Source organism: Canis aureus, chromosome 8, assembly GCF_053574225.1.
Source record: "Canis aureus isolate CA01 chromosome 8, VMU_Caureus_v.1.0, whole genome shotgun sequence".
In the NCBI taxonomy this organism is placed as follows: domain Eukaryota; kingdom Metazoa; phylum Chordata; class Mammalia; order Carnivora; family Canidae; genus Canis; species Canis aureus.
In genome coordinates, this window is record NC_135618.1 from 52,325,767 (window position 1) to 52,352,212 (window position 26,446).

Sequence of the window (26,446 nt, forward strand, 5' to 3'; positions counted from 1 at the left end):
AAATGGCTTTGCATCAGGGTTGTGCTCTCATGTTCCAAGAAAACAACTTAATCTCTTACCTAATGAAAAGTGGATAGAATTTGGATTCCAAGATTCAATTTTCAATACAAAGCAAGCTTTTCTCCTTTCTGCTTTATTCTGTTTAAATGCCACTTTGGGATGGTCCCTCTTGGTTTTGGAACTGGATGCAGATATTAAAAAAGACTAACTTCTCAGATTCCCTTGTGTATTTTGAAAGCTTGCTGTATCTTCTTTAGGTCTTACAAATCTCTTACCTAGCATTCAATAAAGGGGAAACAATTGTGTGCATTCATGCATACACACAGAATCAGGAAAAGAAATTCTCAGAATTATAGCATTGATTCTTACAATTCAAATATATTTGATTTACATTTAAGAAAAAAAGGAAAAGGGGGGGCACCTGGGTGGTGCAGTCGGTTGAGGGTCAGACTCTTGACTTCTGCTCAGGTCACAATCTCAGGGTTGTGAAATCATGCCCCCCATTTGGGCTCTGTACTCAGTGAGGAATCTGCTGGATATTCTCTCTCTCTCCCTCTGCCCCTCCTGCTCATGCTCTCTCTCTCTAAAAAATAAATAAGTCTTAAAAAGGAAAAATGAAAAGGACATGACAAATGAGCATCACGTAAGACACGTCTTGGAAACATACTCAGCGGTACCGTTTTGCCCCTTGAAACACGCAAACCTGCCTGCTCTGAGGCTGTCTGATTTAAGCCCTTGACAAGGGTGCCACTGCTGCCTTCTCCTGTGATTGACATGTCACCTCGTCCCCCTCCCTAGTTCCCCAATGATCGTCCCCCTCCCTAGTTCCCCAATGATAAGTGGTTGCCTCTTCTCCATCTCTATTTTTATTTGACCTGAAGCTAGTTGCACTGATTCCAAAAGAAAGAAAAGGACCTGACATGGCTTCTGTCCCTTCAAGCTGACCTGCTGAAATGATTGATAATTCCCAGGGACTACTCTCAGAAGATTAAGTCTTTTTCATTTGGCCTGATTTACACTGGCTCTCTTATACTTATTCTTGGTTTGGGAACTAGACAGCACCCCATTATTTAGCCATGAAAGCAGGGATGTCACTAAAGGTGGCCTCATATTACTGCTTACAGGCCTATTAGAAATCTCATTTTGCTTTTTGGAGATTCATTGTGATGCAAAGCGGTTCGGGGTTTCATTACTGGGTGAAAGCCCTTTGTTGGGCTGGCCCAGCCAGTTGTCCCAAGATTTACAGTTCCCCTTTCCTCCTGCTATTCCAAAACAGGAATACTGTTACTTTGAGGATTTCATGACATCCGTAGGAAAAATATATATACTTAAGGCAGGAAAATTGCAGCTGAACAGAAAGGCACCATCAAATCTTCCCTCAGATACAAGTGACAAACTCCACTTTGTTCTGCTGTCCTGACATCAGATTTCCCTGTGGAACGTCAGACAAATGAATACCTGCCACATTATTACTTACTGTAAGAATTAATGAAGAGGGCATTTTCTATGATTACGGCTCTCCCCCCACCCTTCTAGTTTTTTCTTGTAAGCAAATAACTGTGTTTTCTTCTATTAAACACGCACAGCTGCGAGACCGTGAATTCCACATCAGTGACCTTGCAAACTGCCTTGTCTTCTCCTTAGGCCACTCCCTGTGCTTCCTGGACCAAAAGATTCTCAGCAGAATGTGGTCAGTGACCTTGAATGAGTCATTTCATGGTGATAGAAACTGCCTCAGTTTCTTCATTCTAACAGAAGGATAACCAGAGCTCATTACTGATACTATGAGGATTTAATGAAATACTGTATGGAGGGCACCTGGGTGGCTCAGGGGTTGAGTGTCTGCCTTCAGCCCAGATCCTGATCCAGGACTTCTGGGATTGAGTCCCATATCGGGCTCCCCGCAGGGACCCTGCTTCTCTCTCTGCCTATGTCTCTGCTTCTCTCTCTGTGTCTCTCATGAATAAATAAATAAATAAACAAAATCTTTAAAAAAGAAAAAAAAAAAAAAGAAATACTGTATGGAAAGTGCTTAGGATGGGGATCCCTGGGTGGCTCAGTGGTTTAGCGCCTGCCTTTGGCCCAGGTCATGATTCTGGAGTCCTGGGATGGAGTCCAGCATCGGACTCCCTGCATGGAGCCAGCTTTTCCCTCTCCCTCTGCCTGTGTCTCTGCCTTTCTCTCTCTCTCTGTCTCTCATAAATAAATAAATCTTTAAAAAAAAAAAAAAAGGTGCTTAGGAAGCTATGTCAGGCAGAGAGGCTCATTCTACAAACACCAAGTACCCACTAGAAATGGTGTCACTACCCCTAAGGTCCTCTCTGGCTTTGATTTCTTTGATTCTGGAATAATTCCTAAGTGTGGAGACTGGGATCCCTGGGTGGCTCAGCGGTTGAGTGTCTGCCTTTGGCCCAGGGCATGATCCTGGAGTCCTGGGATCGAGTGCCATATCGGGCTCCCTACATGGAGACTGCTTCTCCCTCTGCCTATGTCTCTACCCCCCTCCATCTCTGTGTCTCTCATGAATAAATAAATAAAATCTTTAAAAAAAAAAAAGTGTGGAGACTACCAAGAGGAGCAAACACAGGCCTGGTCTCTGCCCTCATTGAGGTTTCAGTCCAGTTGAGGATCGGGGCATTTGTTAGATAACCACACAGATTTATATCTCCAAATTGGTCCAAGGACTAGGAAGGAAACTTACACAGAGCTCCACTGGGTCCTAACTTAATCAAAGAACACCTTTCCATAATTGGAAGAAAGAGTAAGAGTGAGCCTGGAGGAAGAAGGGTCAGCTCCCTCCTCTAGAACCTTAAGGTTTGGAGTAAGTTAGGAAAAGGTGCCCCTACTGTGGGGCAGATGCGCCCCATACCCTGAGAGTGGCTTAGCGTCAAGAGCATGGACTGGGTTTCCTACTGGCCTACCTGGGGGGTGTCTTTTAGCAGCAACCTGCACAGCTATACACAGGACCCCCAGCTGGGGGGGCTAAAGATATTGGAGGCAGAGGAAATCCCTTCTGCAAAGGCCCTGAGGTGGAAGGGCACTTTTGAAGAGCTGGAAAGAGCCAGGATGACTGGAACACAAGGAGCAATGCTTACAGGAGGGGAGTCCAGAAGGCTCTTAGTAAATATCAGCTAGCATTAATGCAGGATAATGTTAGTCTCACAAATCCATTGCCAGCACACCAAGATCTCTTTAGAAACACCAAAGTCTCTGTAGAAACCATTGACCTTTAACCAGTGAGGGAGAATTACTTCAGGGGTGTGATTCCTTGGTGTCACACAACTGAGATTCAAAGAATCAGGACAATGGATGAGTACAGGCATTTAATGTGGAAAGCAAGGAGCCGAAGGGCCTCCGGTGGCAGGCCTCCAGCAAAATATGAATGCTCCATTGCAGCTCAGAGACCCAGATATTAGGCAAGAAGAAGTGAAAACAGAAAGAGAACCAAACAAAAATTTTAAAAGGCCACCACATCATACAAATAAAAACCGAAGCAGAACATTAGTGAAAGATTTTGAACAATGCTGTCATTTTGAGGGTGTAAGTATCTCTCCAAAGAAGTAGAAGAATCTTCTTTACTTGGTCTCTTTGAAGGGACCTGCCCAGCCTGAGACCCAGAACCTGGCAACAACACCGCACTCCCTTGAAATGATCACAATAATACCAAGATTCTTCTGGGCTTCAATTTTTTGATTCTGGAATAACTCACAAGCACATTCATTCATTCAAACAAAAATGCCGTAACAAAGATAAGTTGTAAAAAAAAAGAAAAACAAAAACAAAAACAAATATAAGTTGTTATTTTAAAAATCATAATTTAGAGGGAAATAAAACCACACATCCTGGAGAATCATGTAATGTTGCCACTTAGCTTTGTAGTCTGAGCCAGGCTTGGAATCTGTGAGTGTTTAACCAGTGGAGGTCTGGTGTCAGCATAGCACTGAGATGGAAGCCTAGGCTTTGGGATCTGGTGGGTCTGGGCTCAGATCCCAGCTAGGGCACCTACAAGCTGTGTGATCTTGGGTAGGTTAGTCAACATCTTTGCACAATGGAAGTTACTATAAACTCAAATGATGGCTGTTGTTAGGGAGAATCTTGAGGCCAGGGCACTTAGGAACCCTTCACTTGCAAAGTCTGGGGACCTTCTGGGGACCTTCCCTGGGAGCAGTCTCCAAGTGACCCACATCCTTCCTGAGGTTTATTTCTTTGTACTATATCTAAAAAGGCTTAACTTGGCTTTTCAGAGGTAACTGTGCTTTAGATGAACATAAGGAACCAGAATTAAGTCATACTTATAAGATCTTTTCAGGAGTTAGTATCTCTATGAAACTTTTAGAGGGATAAAAAGAGAAAAAGAAAAGAGCATTTATTTAGCCATGATTATTTAAAAAAGGTATCTATGATCAAACATCCCATCACAATCTGAAAAATCCCATAAGAGCTAACAGTGTCAACTGACCTAGCACTTGAGATATTTTATTGCCTATTAAACTGTGGCAGCAGAATTTAACTTAAAAATATGCTTGAATTTAAGCCACATTAAATGGGAATGAGCACGCAATTTATCAGAGATAAATTCCAATATTTTTGCCTGCGGGAAAGAGATGAACTACTTAATTTCCCTTCAGTAGAAAGGTGGGAGAAGATCCCTTTATTATGTCTCAGTCATAGTGCAGTATTTAAAAGTCATTCCTACTTTGTCTCTTGTTTTATGTCTACATAGCCTTATGGGTGCCTCATCTTTAGGACTGACATGCAGCTTTAGCAGCCTGAGCCTTTCAAAGTGGAGCAGGCTAACAGTGATTTAAGACTATGCTGGTTAAAAAACAAAACAAAATGAATCCATCTCCGATTTTAAAATAAAACATGCGAACTCAAGCCTAAACTTTTCTATCAAAAATGGCATTGTTGCTTTGTTGCTTTCTAAGAATGGAAATGGATGAGGCACTTAATCAGAGAGGCCATTATGTTGTCAAAGGGCTTTGCCGAGACTGAAGAATGGATTCTCATGGGCATATGACCATTTTATTGCTTTTCAGCCCACGGCCGCCGATCCCACTCTCCCTCCTGCTGACAGAAGAAGAGGCAGCGCTGAGCATTCAATCCTTCTGGAGAGCCTATCTGGTAAGAGTCATGTGCAATTATGGCATTTGGCCTGATGGGGAATTTTCATGATGTGGAGTGCCCATGGGAAAACTGTTAGATGAATTTGAAACAGGGTATTATAGCTAACGTCCAAACCTCAGAAATAGGATTGATATAAAATACATCTCAAAGAGTGATTCAAAATTTTTACCAAAACTTATTTTCCAATTATCATTAAAAGTACCCTCCAGCCTTATAATGTTGGGTTGACTGACCTTTATTACCTAAAAAATAATATTATATACATACAGAGAGCAATAGCTGTGTTTATTTTAGAAAAGAATAGAAAATTCAGATAACTCAGATGGAGCAAATAAAATTTTTTGAGTCACTGTTACCCCAAAATAATCATTGTTGGCATTTTGGTGGAAATTTTTCCAAACCTTAAAAATGTTAATGGATAGAGTGGGGGATGGGTGAAACAGGTGAAGAGGAGTAAGAGTACATTTATCTTGATGAGCCCCAAGTCATATATGGAACTGTGGAATGGCTATATTGGATACCTAAAACGTATATTAACACTTTATGTTAACTACACTGAAATTCAAATGAAAAAAGTAAATAAAAAATAAAGTTTAAAAAATTTAAAAGAGGGATCCCTGGGTGGCGCAGTGGTTTGGCGCCTGCCTTTGGCCCGGGGCACGATCCTGGAGACCCGGGATCGAGTCCCACGTCGGGCTCCCTGCGTGGAGCCTGCTTCTCCCTCTGCCTGTGTCTCTGCCTCTCTCTCTCTCTCTCTCGCTCTGTGTGACTATCATGAATAAATAAATAAAATCTTTAAAAAAAATTTAAAAGATGGAATAACATATAAACATATATCTTATGCTAGAAGTAATCTTTTCTTTTGAAATCTGTCTTTTTAAGCCATTGGTTATTTCCAGTTTATAATTATTATAAAAAATGCCATAATAGATATCTCTGTGCAGCCATCTCTGCACATTTGTCTGGTTGATTATGTAGGATGAATTCTAGAAATGGAATTTCTAGGTCAAAATATGAGTTCATTTCTAAAGTTCCTGATCCATATTGTCATGTGGCCTTTCAGAAGGATGTACTTTGAAAAATTATTTTCCCCCGTCCCTCTCCCTCTGCCACCCACTCGTGCCTGTGCTCTTGCTCACTCTATTTCAATAAAAAAAATCTTAAAAAAAAAAGGGGTGCCTGGGTGACTCAGTCGGTTAAGCATCTGCCTTCCTTTCAGGTCATGATCCTGGGGTTTTGGGACCAGTCCTGCATTGGGCTCCCTTCTTAGTGGGGAACCTGCTTCTCCTTCTCCCTCTGCTGCTTCCCCCTGCTGTGCTCAAATAAATTAAAAAAAATTTTTTTTTTAATTCTTACCAAATACATATGAGAGTGGCATATGTATCTTGTGCTAAAAAGTATACATCCTCTTCAATTTTTTGGCAGAGTATGAAGCTCCTATTCTGGGTAGAAGCACATCTCCACCCAAGTCTGGGTGTTAAACATCAGTGGCATGAGTTCAGATTTGATTTCAGGGGTAGTAAATATCACCACAGGGAAAAGTCTCTGGATTTACATGGAGACCAAAGATGCATGTTGATGCACTTGTCAGAGTTACTACAAGAGAAGTAGGCTGAGGTGAACACACCAGCAAATGGTTCTCCATGAAGAAGTTAGATTTATTCTAAAAATATCATTAATAAGTCAACAATCAAAATATTTGTTAAATGACCATTAAATGGGACTGTCCTCTATTATAAGGAGCTTACTACTGTCTCAGGCAATATCGTTCAGTCATTCTACTCCTTTTGGACATGGCACATTCTTGAACACATGGGTTGAAGTCAGGTGTGGAGGTTAAATAATAGACTTGCACATTATAAGGAACAGTTTACTCCCAAAGAGTTAAAAACCATTTATAAAACCCTCTATTATACCCCACAATTAGATATGATTTTTGATGACCTAGGTTTTCAGCATTTCATACATATTTTATATATGTGGTCTTTTCCCTTCATAATTGAACATCAGCAGGTTAGCTTAAGTTCAGTGATGCCCAACTGAGGTGAAAGAATCTTGGCTTCCACATGCTTTCTGAGTTCCACCTTTGTTGTCAGTATATTTCATTTGTAAGACTTATACTTTGTGTCACTGGAATTAGCTGTTTTACTTTCCCATTTTCTGATCCTTTTAATGAAACAGTAAGAGCAAAATGCAATAAAATAGGATTTTAAGATTTCTTTAAAACAGCAAAGCCCTTCTTCAAACCAAATCATACTCAGAAGCCTGGAATATAACCAGTATGTTAACAGTAAAAGGGGGTCTTCTGTCCCTGATTCTCCCATGCAGTAAGACTTTCATACACAGGGGGCCTGTGTTACTGGCACAGCATGAAAAACATAGAGCTCTTTCTCTACTTTTCATGAGGCTACATCCTTGATAACTCCATTGTAAGTTAAAATATTGTCAGTTGAAAATGCATTTACTACACCACCCACTGGACATCATAGCTTAGCTTACCCTCTAAATGTGCTCAAAACATTTACATTAGTTGACAGGCAAAATCATCCCCTATAAAGTCTACTTTATAATAAAGTGTTGAATAGGTCATGTAACTTAATGAATACTGTATTGAAAGTGAAAAATGGAATAGTTGTATGGATACAGAATGGTCATCAGTGTATTGGTTATTGATCCTAGTGATCAGATGGCTAACTGGGAGCTGCGGCTTGCTGCCACTGCCTAGGATCATGAAAGTATTGAACAGCATTTTTCTCACCCAGGAAATGATCAAAATTCAAAATTTGAAGTACAGTTTCTACTTAGGGCATATAGGTTTCAAACCTTCATATAAAGTATAATCATTGTAAGTTGGGGACTGTCTGTAGTTTGAAAGACAGCTGGATTCAGCTCTCATCACATCAACAAACACTGCCATAGGAAAAAATGTCAGAGTGGCTTAAAATTTAACTTGTTATAATACCGTCATAACACAATAGCTAGAAATGTTCCTTATGGTACAAAAGATGTGTAGGGATAAATGTATTCTGTGTGAGAGTTCAGGTTGTTCAAATCCAAAATCTCCTGGATTGTATACATATATAACCAAAGGGTACCAAGTGGGGTGGGGGGGAAGATCCTAAGTTGTTGCCAGGAGGAAAGATGTCTGATATGTAGGATGCCTCAGAAGCTTTCACAAAAAAGGAGGGACTTAATCTCAGCCTTACAATAAGAAAGATGGGACACTGGAATATCACCTGGGAACAAGATGGTATCTCAAGGAGAGGAAATAGCATTTAATAAACAATGGTATATAAAATACCATTGTACTGTGCATATAAAATATGTACTGTATAGGGCCACCTGGGTGGCTCAGTCAGTTAAGCAGCCAACTCTTGATTTCAGCTCAGGTCAATCTCAAGGTCCTGGGATTGAGCCCCAAGTCGGGCTCTGTGCTCAGCAGGGATTTTACTTCAGGATTCTCTCTCCCCAGAAAAATAAAAGGATTCTCTCTCCCTCTGCCCCTCCCCTAACTTGCTTGCTTGAGTGTTCTCTTTCTCAAATAAACAAATAAAGCTTAAAAAAAAAAAACCATACTGTATATTTTCAACAGGTACACACACACATACACACAGGGCAGGAAAATACCTGAAAGGAAACAGAACAATGTGACAATAGTGGGTAACTCAGGGTAGCTGAGAAAGACTTAGGGAAACTGTTAGCCTTTTATACACCAAACAAAGTTGTACAAAGAGACTACAGTATGATTTTCATTAATTTCAAATTAATTTAAACCATGTTATGGATGCAGAAGGAATATTTGACAAAACCCAACAGGCTTTCATGAAAAAAAAAAAAAAAACCACTCAACAAACTATGAATAGAAAAGAACTTCTTCAACCTGATAAAGAGTGGTTATAAAATTCCACTACTAACATCATATTTAGAGTGAAAGACTTGATGATTTCCCCCTAAGATTGGGAACAAAATGAAGATAGTTTCTTTACTTCAGTTCAACACAGCACTGGTGGTTTTAGCCAAGAAAGTTAGGCAAGAAAAGGAATAAAGGGCATTCCAATCATAAAAGAGGAAGTAAAATTATCTCTATTTTCTATATAGATGTGATCTTCTATACAGAAATTTCTAGGTAATTCACTAAAAAAATAAAAAATTAGAACTAATAAAAAAGTCCAGCAAGGTTTCAGGATACCAAATTAATATACAAAAAAATTAATCATGTTTATATGTACTTAGCAATGAACAATCTGAAAATGAAATTAGTAAAATAATCCCATTTGTAATAGTATCAAAAATAATAAAATACTTAGGAACAAACTTCACAAAAGCAGTACAAGATTTCTATGCTGAAAACTACAAAACATCACTGAAAGAAATTTAAAAAGACCCAAACAAATAGATGGACAGCCTGTGTCCATTGATTGGAAGACTCAATGTTGTAAAGATGACAGTACAAATTGATCTGCAGATTCAATGCAATCTCTACCAAAATCCCAACTGACTTTTTAAAAAAGAAATTGACAAAGCAGATCCTAAAATCCATATGAAAATGTAAGAGACCCTAAATAGGCTTGAAAAAGAACAAAATTGGAGGACTCACACTTCTCTATTGCAAAAACTTAATATGAAGCTATAGTAATCAAGCACTAGTGGCATAAGAGCAGACATAGATCAATGGAATAGAATTGAGAGTCCAGAAATAAACCCTTACATTTATGGTCAATTGATTTTTAACAAGAGTGCCAAGACCATTTGATGGAGAAAGAATAGTCTTTTCAACATATAGTGGCTGGAACACCTGAATATCCACATGCAAAAGAATAAAGGTAGACCCCTACCTCATACAATATACAAAAATTAATCTGAAATTCATTAAGACCTAAATGAAAATGATAAAACTATAAAAGTCTGAAAAGAAGACATAGGTGTAAATTTTCATTACTGTATTAACAGTTTACATAACAAAAAGCACAAGCAACAAGAGAAGAAAAATACATTGGACTTCATAAAAATAAAAGACTTTTGGCTTTTCGGGTGCCTAGGTGGCTTAGTCAGGTAAGTGTCTGACTCTTGATTTTGGCTCAGGCCATGATCTCAGGGCTGTCAGATCAAGGCCCACATTGGGCTCAGCAAGGAGTCTGCTTGAGATTCTCTCCTTCTCCCTTTGCCCCTCCCCCCTCTCTAAAATAAAAACAAATACATCTTTAAAAAAGCTTTTGGGACTCCTGGATGGCTCAAGTTAAGAGTCTACCTTCAGCTCAGGTCATGATCTCTGGATTCTGAGATCAAACCCCAGGTCTGGCTCCCTGCTCAGCAGAGAGTCTGCTTCTCCCTCTCCCTCTGCTCCCCCTACCCCATTTGTGCTCATGTGCACTCTCTTTATCAAATAAATAAATACACTCTTAAACAAAAACAAACAACCCCCCCCCAAACTTTTGACTCTTAAGAATACCATCAAGTAAGCAAAAAGTCCACAGAATGGAAGAAAATATTTGCAAATCATGTATCAGATGAGGGTCTAATATCCCGAATATATAAAGAATCCTCACAGCCCGACAAATAACCCAATTACAAAACTGGCAAAGGATTCAAATAGACACTTCTTCAAAGAATATATGCAAATGGCCAATAAGCACGTGAAAAGATGTAGGAACTGCCAAGCAAAATCACAGTGAGATCCCACTTCACACCTACCAGCATAGCTAGGATCCAAGAGGCAAAAACAATTTTGGTGAGACTATAGAGATCTTGGAAAGGCTCACACACTGCTGGTGAGAATGGAAAATGATGTGGTCACTTTGGAAATCAGTTTGGAAGTTCCTCCAAAATCTAAACATTGAGTCACCGCTCCATGACTCAGTAATCTTACTCCTAGGTATATATTTCAGATAATTGAAAGCATGTGTCCATGCAAACACTTGTACATGAATGTTCATAGAAGCATTATTCACAATATCCAAAATGTGGGAAGCAATTGAAATGTCCACCAACCAATGAATGGGTACATAAAATGTGGTACGTCCATGTGATGGAATGTTATTCAGCCATAAACAGGACTGAAGTAGTGATACACACTATAAAGTGGACGAATCTTGAAAACATTATGCTAAGTAAAAGGAGCAAGACATAAAAAGGCCATATGATCCATTTAAATAAAATGTCCAGAATAGGTGAATTCCTAGGGATGCCTGGGTGGCTCAGTGGTTGAGCGTCTGCCTTTGACTCAAGTCGTGATCCCGGGTTCCTTGGGATCAGGTCCTGCAGGGAGCCTGCTTCTCCCTGACTGTCTCTGCCTCTCTCTGTGTGTCTCTCAGGAATAAATAAATAAAATCCTTAAAAAATAAAAAAAAATAAAAGGGTAAATTTTATGAATGAATAATTATGGGAAAAAATACAAAACAAGCCATTTTATACCTTTTAACCATGTGTTCTTCTGACACTAGTTCTTGATTTCTGGTCTGAGTTTGTGAGTAACAACAAAAATGCCCTAAGACCAGAAAAAGGGATTTTCAAGAGTTTGAGAAGTGGTCTGTCACAGCCAGCACTCACACAAACTCTCTCTCCTTACACACTCCTACATAGTTTAATTACACTTACCATGAAGGTTTTGCGATTAATGAAAACCTTTACTTGTACTTTCTTAAACACTGTGAGGGAAAAATATAGTCCCCACACAATTGTTTTGTATGGTAAAATATACATACCATAAAGTTTACCATTTTAACCATGTTTTGGTCGTATTGTTCAGTGACATTAAGCACATTCACTTTGTCGTGCAGCCATCACCCTCATCCATTTCTAGAACTTTCTTTCATCTTTCTAAACTGAAACTCTACCCTAAACAATAACTCCTTCCTATGTCATCCTTCCCCCAGCCCTGTCTTTATGGTTTGACTACCTAGATACCTCCTATAAGTGGAACCGAACAGTATTTGTCCTTTCGTGACTGGCTATCATCTGCATTGTAACATGTGTCAGAACTTCCTTCCTCTTTAAAACTGAGTAATATTCTTTTTTTTTTTTTAACTGAGTAATATTCTTGATGGGAACTTTTAAAATCCAGAAATCTGACATCCTCACTTGTTGTCATAAAACTAGCTGGACATTTCATAAAAATATATTTTAACCGACCACATTAAAAGAAATGTCACGTGGTGTGAAGAGCTACATGTAGTGAACCATTCTTGATAGTTGTGACTTTATAATTAACCTTATAAATAGGTTCCTGGTAGTTATTACCAGATATTAAACAGATCTGTAAGAGTAGACATGCTCTTGTTCCTTCTTCCAAAATTACTAGATTAATGGTTAGAAAAGCCAGATTGTTTCAACATGCAAAGCTGAATGTTTTTTTTTTTTTTTTTTTTAAAAAAAAGCTGCTTGGATACTGTGAAGGACCTGGTTCTCTGAACACTCTCCTTAAGTGTGATTGGTGATAAGCTGCATTACCACATCAATAGTGCTCTTCTTCTGAAATACTGGGTGTTGTAGGTAACAGCAAATAGAGAAAACTCTGCTCTCCTGTGAAGTTCAAATGAGGTTCTCATGGGGCATACGGATTGAAATTTCTTTAATGATTTAGGAGGCACAGACCAGATAAATCCACAGAATATTGATTCTGTCTAAATAATCTTCGGGTGTTTTATACCTTCTGCCCATTTGTTTTATTTTATTCTGTCTAACTCAGCCTAGGCTCCAGCGTGGCACACAATCATTCCTCCTGCCAGGATCAACACCCCCTCTAGGCACTGTGACAACTGACAATCACAAAGGCCATCAATCATTACTGTTTTTGTTCATTTGATGAACAATACAGTGCAAGTTTGCTCCAGCAGCCTCTTTGTGGCTTAGCAAAAAAAAAAAAAAAAAAAAAATTGGAGATCTCAATTTCCACCTGCAGAGAACAATGAGAATCTGTGCATTTATACCTTTGTCTATTGTGCAATGAGCTGGGGTGGATGAGGCACCCTAGAGGGGAAACAACAAACAACAAACAACAAAGAGTACAGGTTTAGAGTTGGACAGTCCCCCTCCCCCTGGCTGTAGAGGTGGGTGTGTGCCGGCTTGGACACTAGAATATTGCATCCCTCTGGCTTCAGTGTTTAGTTCATGATGGGCAAGGCCAGTCACACCTAGTAAAACCATTCGGGGAGTCTCATGGGAGTTGTTGAGACAGAGCAGCTTGGGGGTGGCTGGGAGGCTAGGCTGTTTGCAAACATCTTTCCACTGGGTGAAGAACCTGATGGAAAAGTGACTGCAGAGGTGAGAGAGCTGGGAAGCTCAGATGGGGGCTGAGCCTTGAAAGGCCTGGAGCACCTGGATTTAGCTTTGCCAATGAGTCGTTTCCAGATGGGTTTCTATCACAATCTAGAGTCCTGACGATGATCATTTTCAAGACAAAAAGTTCTAGACTCTTGATTACTTGCACATGAAGGAGGATATTGACACAAAATAAAAATCTAGATCCATTTGTGCAGAGAAACCATTCCACTTTGTCCTATTCGGGCTTGCCCATAGCTGGAGAGGGAAAGCCTACCCCAAGGAGCAAATTTTTCTAAAATGTATCTATTGTTTTTATTGTTCAAGTAATACATTTCCATTGCGGGGAGAGGGGAGGATAATACATATAAGTTTTTAAAATTTTTAAAATGTATTCATCCTTTAAAAATTTTTCCTATTCATATAGGAATTTTTTAAAACAAAATTGTGATGATAAACACTGTTTTGTGCCTGCTTTTTCCCCTTGGTGATATATTAGGTATCTCCTTCTTTGTCAGTACACAAAGATCTGTCTCACAAATTGTAATGGCTCTATGATATGTAATTTATTTAACCATAGTTGGACATTCTAGTTTTCTCTCTATATGAAACATATCATGAAAAACATCCTTGTTCATATATCTTTGCACACTTATCTGATTTTCTTTATAAGGTTAATTGCTAGAAGTGAAATTGATGGCTTAAAAAGTAAGCACCTTTTTTCAGAGTTTTGTCAATTATTGCTATATTACCCTCTAGACAGGCTGGAGACTAACCTCTAGACCTATTTACATGCATCAGCAATACATACAAGTGTGCTCTGGTATAGGTGTTGATGGAAGAGTGAAAAGAGAAAGAAGTAAGAGATTGGGACCATGAAGTATGTCTAAGGAAGTTGGAGTTGCATGAACACTGTGTAGGAGGGTATGAATAGGTAAAACCATGTGTCCAGTTGTGTGGGTTGTCGATTGCACAACTCTGTCTGGGGAGTACTATTTGCTGCCAATACAGCAGACCTCTGCGGCTTCAAGAAGTCTGGGAAGTGGTGACTGAGTGGCCACTTGTTTCATCTTTCTTTTAATCCCACTGGCCTAGGTATCTCCTGGCCTATTGTGATAGCTAGAGTCTGGATAAGTAGAAGCTCTACCAGAATCAGAGTTATAATCCAGAATCAGAGTTTCTTTCCTGAAAGCACACAGCAACTTTTAGATTAAGTAAAATGTAAAACAATTAATATTCAATAATGTAGTAATTATTAAAAAAAATACTGGGCATTTACTCAATGGAATATTGTCAACACTAAAAATAATAAGTAGAGCATAGTAACAAAATGGAGATTGCCATTGTATATTAAGTGAAGAAAGAATAAAATGTCTTATATGTAAATTATTTATAATTATGTTAAAATATGGGTATGTAGATAATGCACTAGAAACAAATGTATAAAATAATAATATAGCTGTTCAGAGGTAAGATAAGGGATGATGTTTTTGCCCTCTACTTTTTTCTATTTTTCAAATTATCTACAAAGAATATATCATTTTTTATAGAGGAATAAAAACTTTTTCTTTCTTTTTAAAGTTTTAATTTATTTATTCCTGAGAGACACACAGAGAGAGAGAGGCAGAGACATAAGCAGAGGGAGAAGCAGGCTCCCTGCAGGGAGTGATGTGAGACTCGATCCTGGGACTCCAGGATCACGCCCTAGGCTGAAGGTAGACACTCAACCACTGAGTCACCCAGATGCCCCTAAAAACATTATTTAAATAAGGACTTGGAAACCTACATTCAACCATGATACTTTTTGTTTTTGTTTTTGTTTTTAATTTCAGCCTTTTTTTTAATTATTGGAGTTCAATTTGCCAACATATAGCGTAACACCCAGTGCTCATCTGCCAAGTGCCCCCCTCATTGCCCATCATCCAGTCACCCCAACGCCCTGCCCACTTCCCCTTCCACTACCCCTTGTTCATTTCCCAGAGTTAGGTATCTCATGTTTTGTCACCCTCACTGATATTTTCACTCATTTTCTCTCCTTTCCCTTTATTCCCTTTCACTAGTTTTTATATTCCCCAAATGAATGAGACCATATAATGTTTGTCCTTTTTCGATTGACTTATTTCACTCAGCATAATACCCTCCAGGTCCCTCCACGTCGAAGCAAATAGTGGGTATTTGTCATTTCTAATGGCTGAGTAATATTCCATTGTATACATAGACCACATCTTCTTTATCCATTCATCTTTCGATGGACACCGAGGCTCCTTCCACAGTTTGGCTATTGTGGACATTGCTGCTATAAACATCGGGGTGCAGGTGTCCCGGCATTTCACTGCATCTGTATCTTTGGGGTAAATCCCCAGCAGGGCAATTGCTGGGTTGTAGGGCAGATCTATTTTTAACTCTGAGGAACCTCCACACAGTTTTCCAGAGGGGCTGTACCAGTTCACATTCCCACCAACAGTGCAAGAGGGTTCCCCTTTCTCCACATCGTCTCCAACATTTGTTGTTTCCTGTCTTGTTAATTTTCCCCATTCTCACTGGTGTGAGGTGGTATCTCATTGTGGTTTTGATTTGTATTTCCCTGATGGCAAGTGATGCAGAGCATTTTCTCATGTGTGTGTTGGCCATGTCTATGTCTTCCTCTGTGAGATTTCTGTTCATGTCTTTTGCCCATTTCATGATTGGATTGTTTGTTTCTTTGCTGTTGAGTTTAATAAGTTCTTTATACATCTTGGATACTAGCCCTTTATCTGATATGTCATTGCCAAATATCTTCTCTCATTCTGTAGGTTGTCTTTTAGTTTTGTTGACTGTTTCTTTTGCTGTGCAGAAGCTTCTTCTCTTGATGAGGTCCCAATAATTCATTTTTGCTTTTGTTTTTCTTGCCTTCGTGGATGTATCTTGCAAGAAGTTGCTGTGACCAAGTTCAAAAAGGGTGTTGCCTGTGTCCTCCTCTAGGATTTTGATGGAATTTTGTCTCACATTTAGATCTTTCATCCATTTTGAGTTTATCTTTGTGTATGGTGAAAGAGAGTGGTCTAGTTTCATTCTTCTGCTTGTGGCTGTCCAATTTTCCCAGCACCATTTATTGAAGAGACTGTCTTTTTTTCCAGTGGATAGTCTTTCCTGCTTTGTCCAATATTAGTTGACCATAGGGTTGAGGGCCCATTTCTGGATTCTCTATTCTGTTCCATTGATCTATATGTCTGTTTTTGTGCCAGCACCTCATTGTCTTGATGACCACAGCTTTGTAGTACAACCTGAAATCTGGCATTGTGATGCCCCCAGCTATGGTTTTCTTTTTTAAGATTCCGCTGGCTATTCGGAGTCTTTTCTGATTCCACACAAATCTTAAGATAATTTGTTCCAACTCTCTGAAGAAAGTCCATGGTATTTTGATAGGGATTGCATTAAATGTGTAAATTGCCCTGGGTAGCATGGACATTTTCACAATATTAATTCTTCCAATCCATGAGCATGGAATATTTTTCCATCTCTTTGTGTCTTCCTCAATTTCTTTCAGAAGTGTTCTGTAGTTTTTAGGGTATAGATCCTTTACTTCTTTGGTTAGGTTTATTCCTAGGTATCTTATGCTTTTGGGTGCAATTATAAATTGGATTGACTCCTTAATTTCTCTTTCTTCAGTCTCATTGTTAGTGTATAGAAATGCCACTGATTTCTGGGTACCATGATACTTTTTGTATTCTTTTCTTCTTTAGTCCAAATTTGGCCTCATTACACTATTATTCCTGAGCCTTTTTAGGGCTGTGTGTGTGTGTGTGTGTGTGTGCTTAGAAAGGAACTAGATATTTATGTTCAAATAATATTTTAGGTTGCAAGGAGCTTTGATTATTTTGTGTATAGCTCTCCTGTTACAGTCTTAATTAACGAGAAACAACAGACCATAAGTTATTTGGAGAACAGTTTGATATCATGAACAAAGAAAGCCTTTCACAGCACATGTGTTAGACTTCACTAGAGAAAACCTATTGGATCAGCTGACAGTTTAAAAGGCAGGGGAGAAATATTGGCATCTCTCTCTTCAGAGCATTCTGAAGATTCTAAATAAAAAACGGTGTGTGTTCCAGAAGAATGGAAAGTGGGGTCTCAAATAGATATTTGTTTAGCATAGCCATTATTGGCACTATCTAAAACATGGAAGCACCTCAAGTGTCCATCGATGCATAAATGGAGAAGGAAAATGTGGTATATAAATGCAATGTAATATTATTCAGCCTTAAAAAGGAAAGAAATCTGTAATATGCTACAACATGGATAAGACTAAGTGAAATAAGCCAGTCACAAAAAGACCAATAGTGCCTGAATCCACCTGGATGAGGTACTTGGAATGGTGAAGACTCATAAAGACAGAAAGCATAAGGGTGGGTGCTAAGGGCTGGGGAGAGGTTAAATAGGGAGTTAGTGTTCAGTGGTTACAAAGTTTCAGTGTTACAAGATGCAAAAAGCCCTGGGGAAGGATGCTGGTGATGTTTTTACAACTGTGTGAATGGACTTAATACCACTGGACTGTATGCTTAAAATAGTTAAGGTGGAGGGTGCCTGGGTGGCTCAGTCCGTTAAGCATCTGCCTTCAGCTCAGGTAAGGATCTCAGGGTCCTGGGATCCAGTCCCAAGTCTGGCTCCCTGCTCAGTGGGGATCCTGCTTCTACCTCTCCCTTTGCCTGTCGCTCCTCCTGCTTGTGCTCTCTTGCTGTGTCAAATGGGTGAATGAAATCTTTTTTAAAAAATGGCTAAGGTGGTAAATTTTATGTTATGTGTATTTTACCACAATAAAAAAAGAAGGAAAAGCAAGAGATGATCCCAGGACCCCGGGATCACGACCTGAGCCAAAGGTAGACGCTCAGCCACTGAGCCACCCAGGTGTCCCCTGGTCACTCTTTCTAAAACAGCACCCACTCATCACTCTCCAGCCTCTCATTGTGCTCTATTGTCTATCACTTACCAATGACCTGACATTATATTGGACAGTCACTTGTTTGTCTGTCGCCTGTCACCCTGACTGGAACGTGAGCTCCAGAAGGGGTAGAGGTTGCTTGACTTGTTCATCCCATATCCCCAGCCCCTAGAACACTGTCTGTATGTAATGAATATTTTAGTGAATAACTGAATCTCTTAAATGATCTCTTTAATGAGAGCATTTGAAAATAAAGAACAAACTGTTTTTGTTTCATTTTAAGAACCCTTCTCTGGGATTTACACAGGTGCTTAAACATGGACTTTTGCAGGGAGATGCTTTTGTACCAGGATCCTTGAACTCAACAGCTGTGCTTGTTAATCCCCTAGAGATTACACTTGAGAAAGTGTAACCATTTTAGCCTTGGCCTTCAGGAACCACCTCTGTACCAAGCTTTGTAATGCGAAGAAATGAAGTGTGCTATGGGAAATTACAATTCCCCCAAGCTGGCTTGAAAGGAGAGTGTCAGCTGAAGGCTACTTGGGTATCTTTAGTACATCTGAGTCTTGGACAGAAAAGATTTTCTTCGTTTGGAATCTCTCTTCCAAGCGCTGATATCTGCTGGCAGGTGGGCAGACTTTGCCAGCAAAAGTCAGACATTGTATTGTGCAAAAGGAATGCTAAAAATGGGGCACCGCATCAAATTACCCCCCGGTTTTCCTCTTGATGCACAGCCATCTCTTGATAGCCTCAGAGGGGCTGGTCATGACCTTTGTGATTTGATAAGCAATCTCTGCCCCCAGATTCCTCTAGTGGGAGCTCCACATGGAAAGGTTTATCTTCTTGCGGAATCTCCTTGGTGTTTACTGGCCCATGGATTTAGTTTTGGTCCATTTCACCTTACCTCCCCACCAAAAGATGGAATCCCAAAGAGCCCTTTCCTTCAGGCTCTCTTGGGAGTATTTGTGAGTCTTACATAGTGAAATTGATTTTGAACATTTTCTAACACATGGAGAATGTTTATAAGCTGTTAGGGAAGTCAAAGCCACCTATACATGTTCCAGTGATCAAGTGGAATAAAAATCCTGAACTTCTTAGTGGCTCAGACCTACCTTTGGCTCAGGTCATGATCTCGAGGTCCTGGGATCCAGGCCAGCATTGGTCTCCTTGCTCAGTGGGGAGTCTGCTTTTCCCTCTACCTCTGCCTGCCGCTCCAGTTGCTTGTGCTCTCTCTCTCTTTCTCTCTCTCAAATAAATAAATAAAATCTTAAACACACAAACACATAAACTCTGGAACTTCTCAACATTGTAAAGGTCTTGGTTTTAGGCTGAGGATCCTGATGTTAGACCTCTAACATGTAAAGTGGAATGCTCCCAAGGATGGCTGCTGTCAACCCTTCTGCCAATTCCACTCAAATAGAGGCCTTACACCTTGCATTGATGTGTGACCCCATTTGTTCATTCTTTCATTTGACAAACTTGTATTGAGGATCTTCTACTCGCCAAGAACAGTGCTGGGTGCTTTACAAACAGAGCTCATCTGTCCCTTGATGAGCTTGGAAGCGGTGATAACAAGAAGAATGATAATAATAGTAAGAATAGCAAAATCTAGGGGCTCCTGGGTGGCTCAGTTGGTTAAGCAGCCGACTATTGATTTCAGCTCAGGTCATGATCTCAGGGTCATGGGATTGAGTCCCAAATCAGTCTCGCCATTAGGCAGGGAGTCTCCTTGAGATTCTTTCCCTTTCCCTCTGCCCCTTCCCCTGCTCATGTGCACACACTCTCTCACTCTTTCTCAAAATAAATAAATAGGGGCATCTGGGTGGCTCAGACATTGGGTCATGATCTCAGGGTTCTGGGATTGATCCTGGCATTGGACTTCCTGCTCAGTGGAGAGTCTGCTTCTCTTCCTTGCTCATGTTCTGTCTCTGTCTTTCAGATAAATAAATAAAATCTTAAAAAAAAAATTCTAAAAAAAAAAAGAAAAAAAAGAATTGCAAAACCTAGTATTTGTGGCTACTTGCTATGTGCCAGGCACTGAACTAACCATTTTTACAAGAATTATCTCCTTTATGCTGATCCTATAAAGTAGGTAAGTGTATACTACTATTATCTCACGTGTAGATGAACCAATGAGGGCTTAGAAACCCTAACTGACTTGCCCAACATCACACAGTTTTAAGTCCAGGTCTGACTGTCCTCAGAACCCCATCTCTCTCTTTTAAAACAAAACAAAACAAAACAAAACAAAACAAAACAAAACTGTTTTGCATTCCTACTAGAAATGTATAAGAGTTCTCATTGCTCTGTGTCCTTACCAGTACTTGGTATGGTCAGTCTTTTTAATTAGCCATTTTAGTGGGTGTGTAATAATATCTCATTTTGTGTGTGCACATATTTTTTTGGTTTGTTTTTGTTTTTTAAAGAGAGAGAAAGACAGTGGCAGGCAGGGGCAAAGGGAGAGGGAGAAAGAGAATCTTAAGCAGACTCCATGCCCAGCACAGAGCCCAACATGGGGCTCAATCTCACGACCCTGAGATCATAACCTGAGCTGAATTCAAGAGTCAGATGCTTAATCAACTGAGCCACCCAGGTGCCCCAAGTGTGTGCATGTGTTTTAAGATTTTATTTATTCATTCATGAGAGACACACACACACAGAGAGAGAGAGAGAGAGCCAGAGACACAGGCAGAGGGAGAAGCAGGCTCCATGCAGGGAGTCTCATGTGGAACTTGATCCAGGGTCCCCAGGATCAGGCCTTAGGCTGAAGGCGGCGCTAAACCGCTAAACCGCTGAGTCACCCAGGCTGCCCCGTGCATGTTTTAATGAGGCTTATCAAGATATACGTTACAGTAAAATTTACCCATCGTAGTGTATAGTTTTTCAATTTTGACAAATGCATACGGTATAATTACCCCTATAATCGAGGCATAGAAACATTTATATCATCTCCCTAAATTCCCTCAGGCTGCCCCTCTGTAGTTAACCCCTGCCCCCACCATCAGCCTCTGACACTCACTGATCCATTTCTGTTCTTCTGGTTCTGCCTCTTCCAGAATGTCAGATAAGTGAAATCATAAAACACATAGCCTTTGTGTCTTGCTTCCTTCACTGGACCTGATGCATTTGAGTTCTTCCATGTGGTTGAGTATTTCAGTAGGCCCTTCCTTTTTATTGTTAAGCAGCATTCCACTATAGCACCCCAATAAGAGTGAATTCTTAATCTTGGTGATGAATTAGCACATGTGAGTTTAATAGAAGACTGGCTTATTTATAACTACAGATTGCAGTGGTTTTAAGCCTTGTTGTTTATCAGGGTCATCCTAGGAAAGATTTTACTCTTTTTTATAACAGATTTATTTATTTATTTATTTATTTATTTATTTATTTATTTATTTATTCATTAATTCATTCATTCACTCATTCATGAAAGAAACACACAGAGAGAGGCAGAGACATTGGCAGAGGGAGAAGCCGGCTCCAGGAGCCTAATGTGGGACTCAGTCCCTGGACCCCGGGATCACCACCTGAGCCAAAGGTAGACACTCAACCACTGAGCCACCCAGGTGCCCCTGAAAAATAAGGCCTCATTCCCCTGAAATTCTTGTTGAGCTGGTCAGGATGAGAATAAAAGATGGGCAGTTTTAAAAGACACCTCCCCCCCCCCCCAGGTGACACTAACATGCAGCCAGGTTTAAGACCCACCAACATACCAGTTGGATGATCCAGGACAAATCACTGCACTTGGAATCTCAATTTCTTTCTCTTTAAGTTGAGAATAATGATATTGCCCAGTCTAGCTCACCAGATTATCATAAGGATAAAAATATTTTCCAGTGGCAACCCATGAAAAAGCAAAGAAATGAATGGTATCAATATGGATGTAATGATCTATCAGTGTCTTTCCTATTTGAAGAGTACCAGAGCTTCTCTTTCTTAAACAAATGACAGAGGTTTTCAAGAGCAAATGGAAAGAGCAATGTTTTTCTGTCAATTTTATGTGTGCTATTAGATGATTGCTTGATGTATAAGAGTAATTGGGACACCAACAAACAAATAGAGATGAGAGGTGGAAAAAACACATGCCTTTCTCAGACACTGAGGATGTGGGCAGAACCGGGCATGGCTGGCTATAGACCGTGATCTTCTCCCCAATGGGTTAAGTCAGCACATTTGCAAAAAAAGTAAACACTGATGTAACTAAATGGACAAGGCAAGCAGAGGCGTGGCGCCAAGGATACAATTACAGAGCAGCCCCTGATCCAGTCCTTGCCTCAGAGCAAGGGAGAGGAGGGCCCCTTGTCACTGGCAAACATCATATGAAACGAGAGGTCATTTTATAACCACATCTGGCCACCTCAGAACATATTGCAAGGAGCATCATGTCACTTTGGGTCTGGAAAAGAATGGCCGTCTTTGTATGCAAAAAGGTCTGGAAAAGAATGGCCATCTTTGTGTGAAAAAAGGTCTTTCATTGATATTTTTATTGTAAAATAGCAGATATTAATTGTAAACAAAAACCAAACAGTATAGAAATAATGTCTTAGCTTGGGGATGCTATAACAGAATGCCACAGGCTGGGTGACTTAAGCTGTTGCTTAAGCAACATTTATTTCTTACAGTTCTGGAGGCTGAGAGGCTCATGATCAAGGTGATGGCACATTCAGTGTCTGGCAAAGAGCACTCTTCCTGGCTTGCAGATGGCTGCCTTCTTGCTGTGTCCACCCATGGCAGAGAGAGAGAGAGAGAAAGAACAAGCTCTCTGATTTCTTCTTATGAGGGTACTAATCCCATCATGAGGATCCTACCCTGGTGAGCTCATCTAATTACCATCCCCTAAGTGTCACATTGGGGGTTAGGGATTCAACATATGAATTTTGAGGAAAACACATTCAGCCCATAACAACTACTTTAAAGTTAAACGTGGAATTCTCCATTCCTGTTTCACAGGCAAAAACATTGTTAACAGCTTGGTGTGTATCTTTTTAGTGTTTTTCTTCTGTATATATGAACATTAAGTACATATATATTATGTTGTGTTTTTTATAAACATAGGATATATGTTTTAGAAGTATGGGCTCACACTCTATAGCCTGCATCCTGCCTTTCATTTAGCATTGAGGATAGCTTTCCACATAAGCACACGTAGATCTAGCCTGAGCATTTGTATTTGAAGGAAAGACACACTACTAATGTAGTTGGTAGGTAGGAATTTGGCCAAGCACTTGCTCCTTCAAAATACTCCCAACACAAAGTGAGCCCTGAGGTGGCAAGACCAAGGAAAACTTTAGGAATCGGTACTGATTTCTATTTCCTTAGCAAGTTCAATAATTAGTGACTTAAGGGGCAGCCTTTTTCCTTCTGCTTTCTTGTGAGGGTTGGCTTCCCTGGATTGTTGGTCAGCTTTACTGCTTTCTTGACTTCCTCTTCCTCCTTTCCAGAGAGGGGTGTCTCCTGGTGCAGCTGTTGGAGGCAGGGGTGGGGGTGCATTTCCTCCCTTTGTATGTGTCATTAGCTATCTCTCTGGCTTCCCTCTGGGGACAGCTGCCCAGCCAGGTGAGCCGGTGTCATTTAAAGCAGCACTTCCGTTCTCAGGGAGGGGTTGGTTGTCATTTCTGGATGACTTCTGATATGACCCAGGTGAGGAGGAATGGCAACTGGCACAAAGACAATGGCAGACAACTTGGTGCGAGTCACATTTTCTTTGTAAAGGATATGCTGCCTAGAACTCCTGTTCAAGACCATTGTTTTTTTAATACTTTGCAATTTTTTAGGCTAACTTGAAGGCAGTATAGCATAGCGGTTAAGCAAGCATGCTCCACAGTAGATCAATTCATTCACTGATATTCACTCACTAGTATTTATTGGGGACTTATTATGTGGCAGGTAGGCATTGATCTAGATGCTGGGCATACTGCAAGGAGTAAGACAAGTCCTCGCCCTCATGGAGCTTGCATTATTGCAATAGACTATAAACAGATATAAATAAATATGTAATATAATGCCAAGAAGTGTATCAGCTAGCAATTGTCACAATAATGTACTTAACAAACCATTCCCAAGCTCAGTGGCTTACAACATACATTTATAGTCTCTTCACATGCTTATAGGTCAGCCAGGTTTCAGTTGTTCTAGGTTGGGTTTGACTACACTTGGATCAAGGCTGTTGAGTTCTATGTAGTTTTGTCTAGGATTGGTCATTCTACTGAGATCAGTAATCTACCAAGGGCAAACTCTTTTTACAGCAGAGATCAAAAGCTCTCAAAGGGTTAAGAAGAAAAACACTCGTAATGAATCTTAAGGCCTAGCCTGGGGACATGCCACTTCCCCACACATTCCACTGGCCAAAGTGAGTCACGTGGACAAGCCCAACCAACATCAATGAAGCACTGAAGCAATGAAGACATGCTATCACTTAGTTTTCATCAAGCCAGCATCCACGATGACTCCCCAATGATCTTCACCTCCTGGTATTCACATTCCTAGGGCATCCCTTCCCACAACTATACCAGGGTTGATATGTGTAACTAATAGAATATGACAGAAATAATCGTGTGCGACTTCCCAGATTAGGTTCTAAAAGACACTGCAGCCTTGGTGTCGATCTCTCTCTCTCTCTCTCTCTTCCTTGGGTCATTCATGCTGAGAGAAACCAGCTACCATGTCACCATCGCAAGCAGCTCTACAGAGATGCCCACATACAAGAAATGGAGACCTCTAGCCCATAGCTATGTGAGTGAGCCTTCTCAGGTGGAGCTAGCATCTTAGCTATAACTTCATGAAAGACCTTGAATTGAAACCACCCAGTTCAGCCACACCTGGATTTCTGAGCCTCAGAAACTGTGAGATAAGTGTTCATCGTTGTTGTTATGAGCCACCAAATTTTGGAAGGTTATTCATTATGCAGCAAGGGAAACTAACAATAACTCAGGCTGTTGTAGAGAGAGCAAACTAGGAGGATAGAAGTAGAAGCAGGAAAACTTATAATGTCTACATCCCTGCTACTCAAATTGGGGTTCAAAGACCAGGGGAATCATCTAGGCCCCACCCCAGACCTCTCAAATCAGAATCTGTATCTTACCAAGATTCCCTGATAAGTCTTTGTATGTGTAGGTTTGAGAAGCAGAGCTATAGATGACAGCCTTGGTAGCAGATGCATGTGCATGATGCAGGTTTGAATCCTGGCTATCAACCCTGTGACTTAATTTTCCTAAGCCTCTGTTTTCTTTCTTGTAAATGGTAATAATAATAGTGTGCTGCCTTCACTGGGTTATATGTGAGAGTATAAAGGAAATGGTGCATGTCAGGTGCTTAGCATAGCACCTGACACATGGTTACATGATTAGGGCCTCGTAAAAGTTAGCTCTTTATTGACTTGGTCTGATCCATGCATTTTCTTCCCTAATATTCCTGATCATTTCCTGATGATTCGCCTTAATTTTTCAAAATTCCCTGTTAAAGAAAATGCTATCAAAGGAGATCCCATTTTGCAAAATGTCCTTGAGCTCATTAGAAAGATCTTTGCACCCAGCATGATTCCAGCAATACCCCAGAATAAAGGTGCCTGATTTCCATCATCAGTTCCCAGGCCCAGTTCTCAGGGCAATTTTCAGGGCCATCCAGCAGGCCAAAATAGGCCACAGCACTATAAATAGTGAGTTTGGGTTGCTTGGGGCCTGGCTTCCCAGGCCAGACCCTTCCCCTTCCCTCTGCCTGGTCCTGTGCTTGAGTATGCTCCAGCTTATATCTGCAAGCGTATTTTTCTTAATATGCCCAGAAAATGCTTTGCCAACTAGCCAGACTGTCTTCAAAACTCTCCTTTTTATTTGTTCAGTTGCAATGTATCCCAAATATGTGATGAAAGCTGATAAACCAAATTCGAAGGGTGTTGTGAGGAGTAAATCAAGAAACTATGTATTGGTGGGACTGGCTACAGAATGTACAGGCCTAGTGTAAAATACAAATGCTGGGTCTCTTGTTCAAAGTTTTAAGAATTTCTGGATGGTGACAGCCAGAGTATTAAAACAATGTGACTGCACAGGGCAATGCCCCTGAAGCCAGCCATATGTATGAGGTGTATCTGATGTACCTGGAAACTAGTACCAGCCAAATTCACAACTTTTCTAGAGTCTTTGTCTTTAAAGG

At 40.3% G+C, this 26,446-nt stretch overlaps 1 protein-coding gene and 1 long non-coding RNA gene across 7 annotated transcripts in view; one reads left to right on the plus strand and one right to left on the minus strand.

Annotated features, from left to right (window-relative positions):
• IQCK (IQ motif containing K) overlaps nucleotides 1-26,446 on the plus strand; it is a 135,953-nt gene that overhangs the window by 54,724 nt on the left and 54,783 nt on the right. For 5 of the 6 annotated variants that reach the window (XR_013384992.1, XR_013384990.1, XR_013384989.1 and 2 more), the window contains one exon: nucleotides 5,040-5,124. Coding sequence is in view for 3 of the 6 variants with exons in the window: in XM_077906808.1 (XP_077762934.1) it covers nucleotides 5,040-5,124 (85 nt within the window). In the remaining 3 variants the exon portion in view is untranslated. Of the gene's footprint in view, nucleotides 1-5,039; nucleotides 5,125-22,923; nucleotides 23,072-26,446 lie in introns of those variants that run through there. The other variant, XM_077906809.1, reaches the window with a different exon arrangement.
• LOC144319079 (uncharacterized) overlaps nucleotides 1-26,446 on the minus strand; it is a 60,632-nt gene that overhangs the window by 6,502 nt on the left and 27,684 nt on the right. The gene's annotated exons all lie outside the window — the stretch shown is intronic.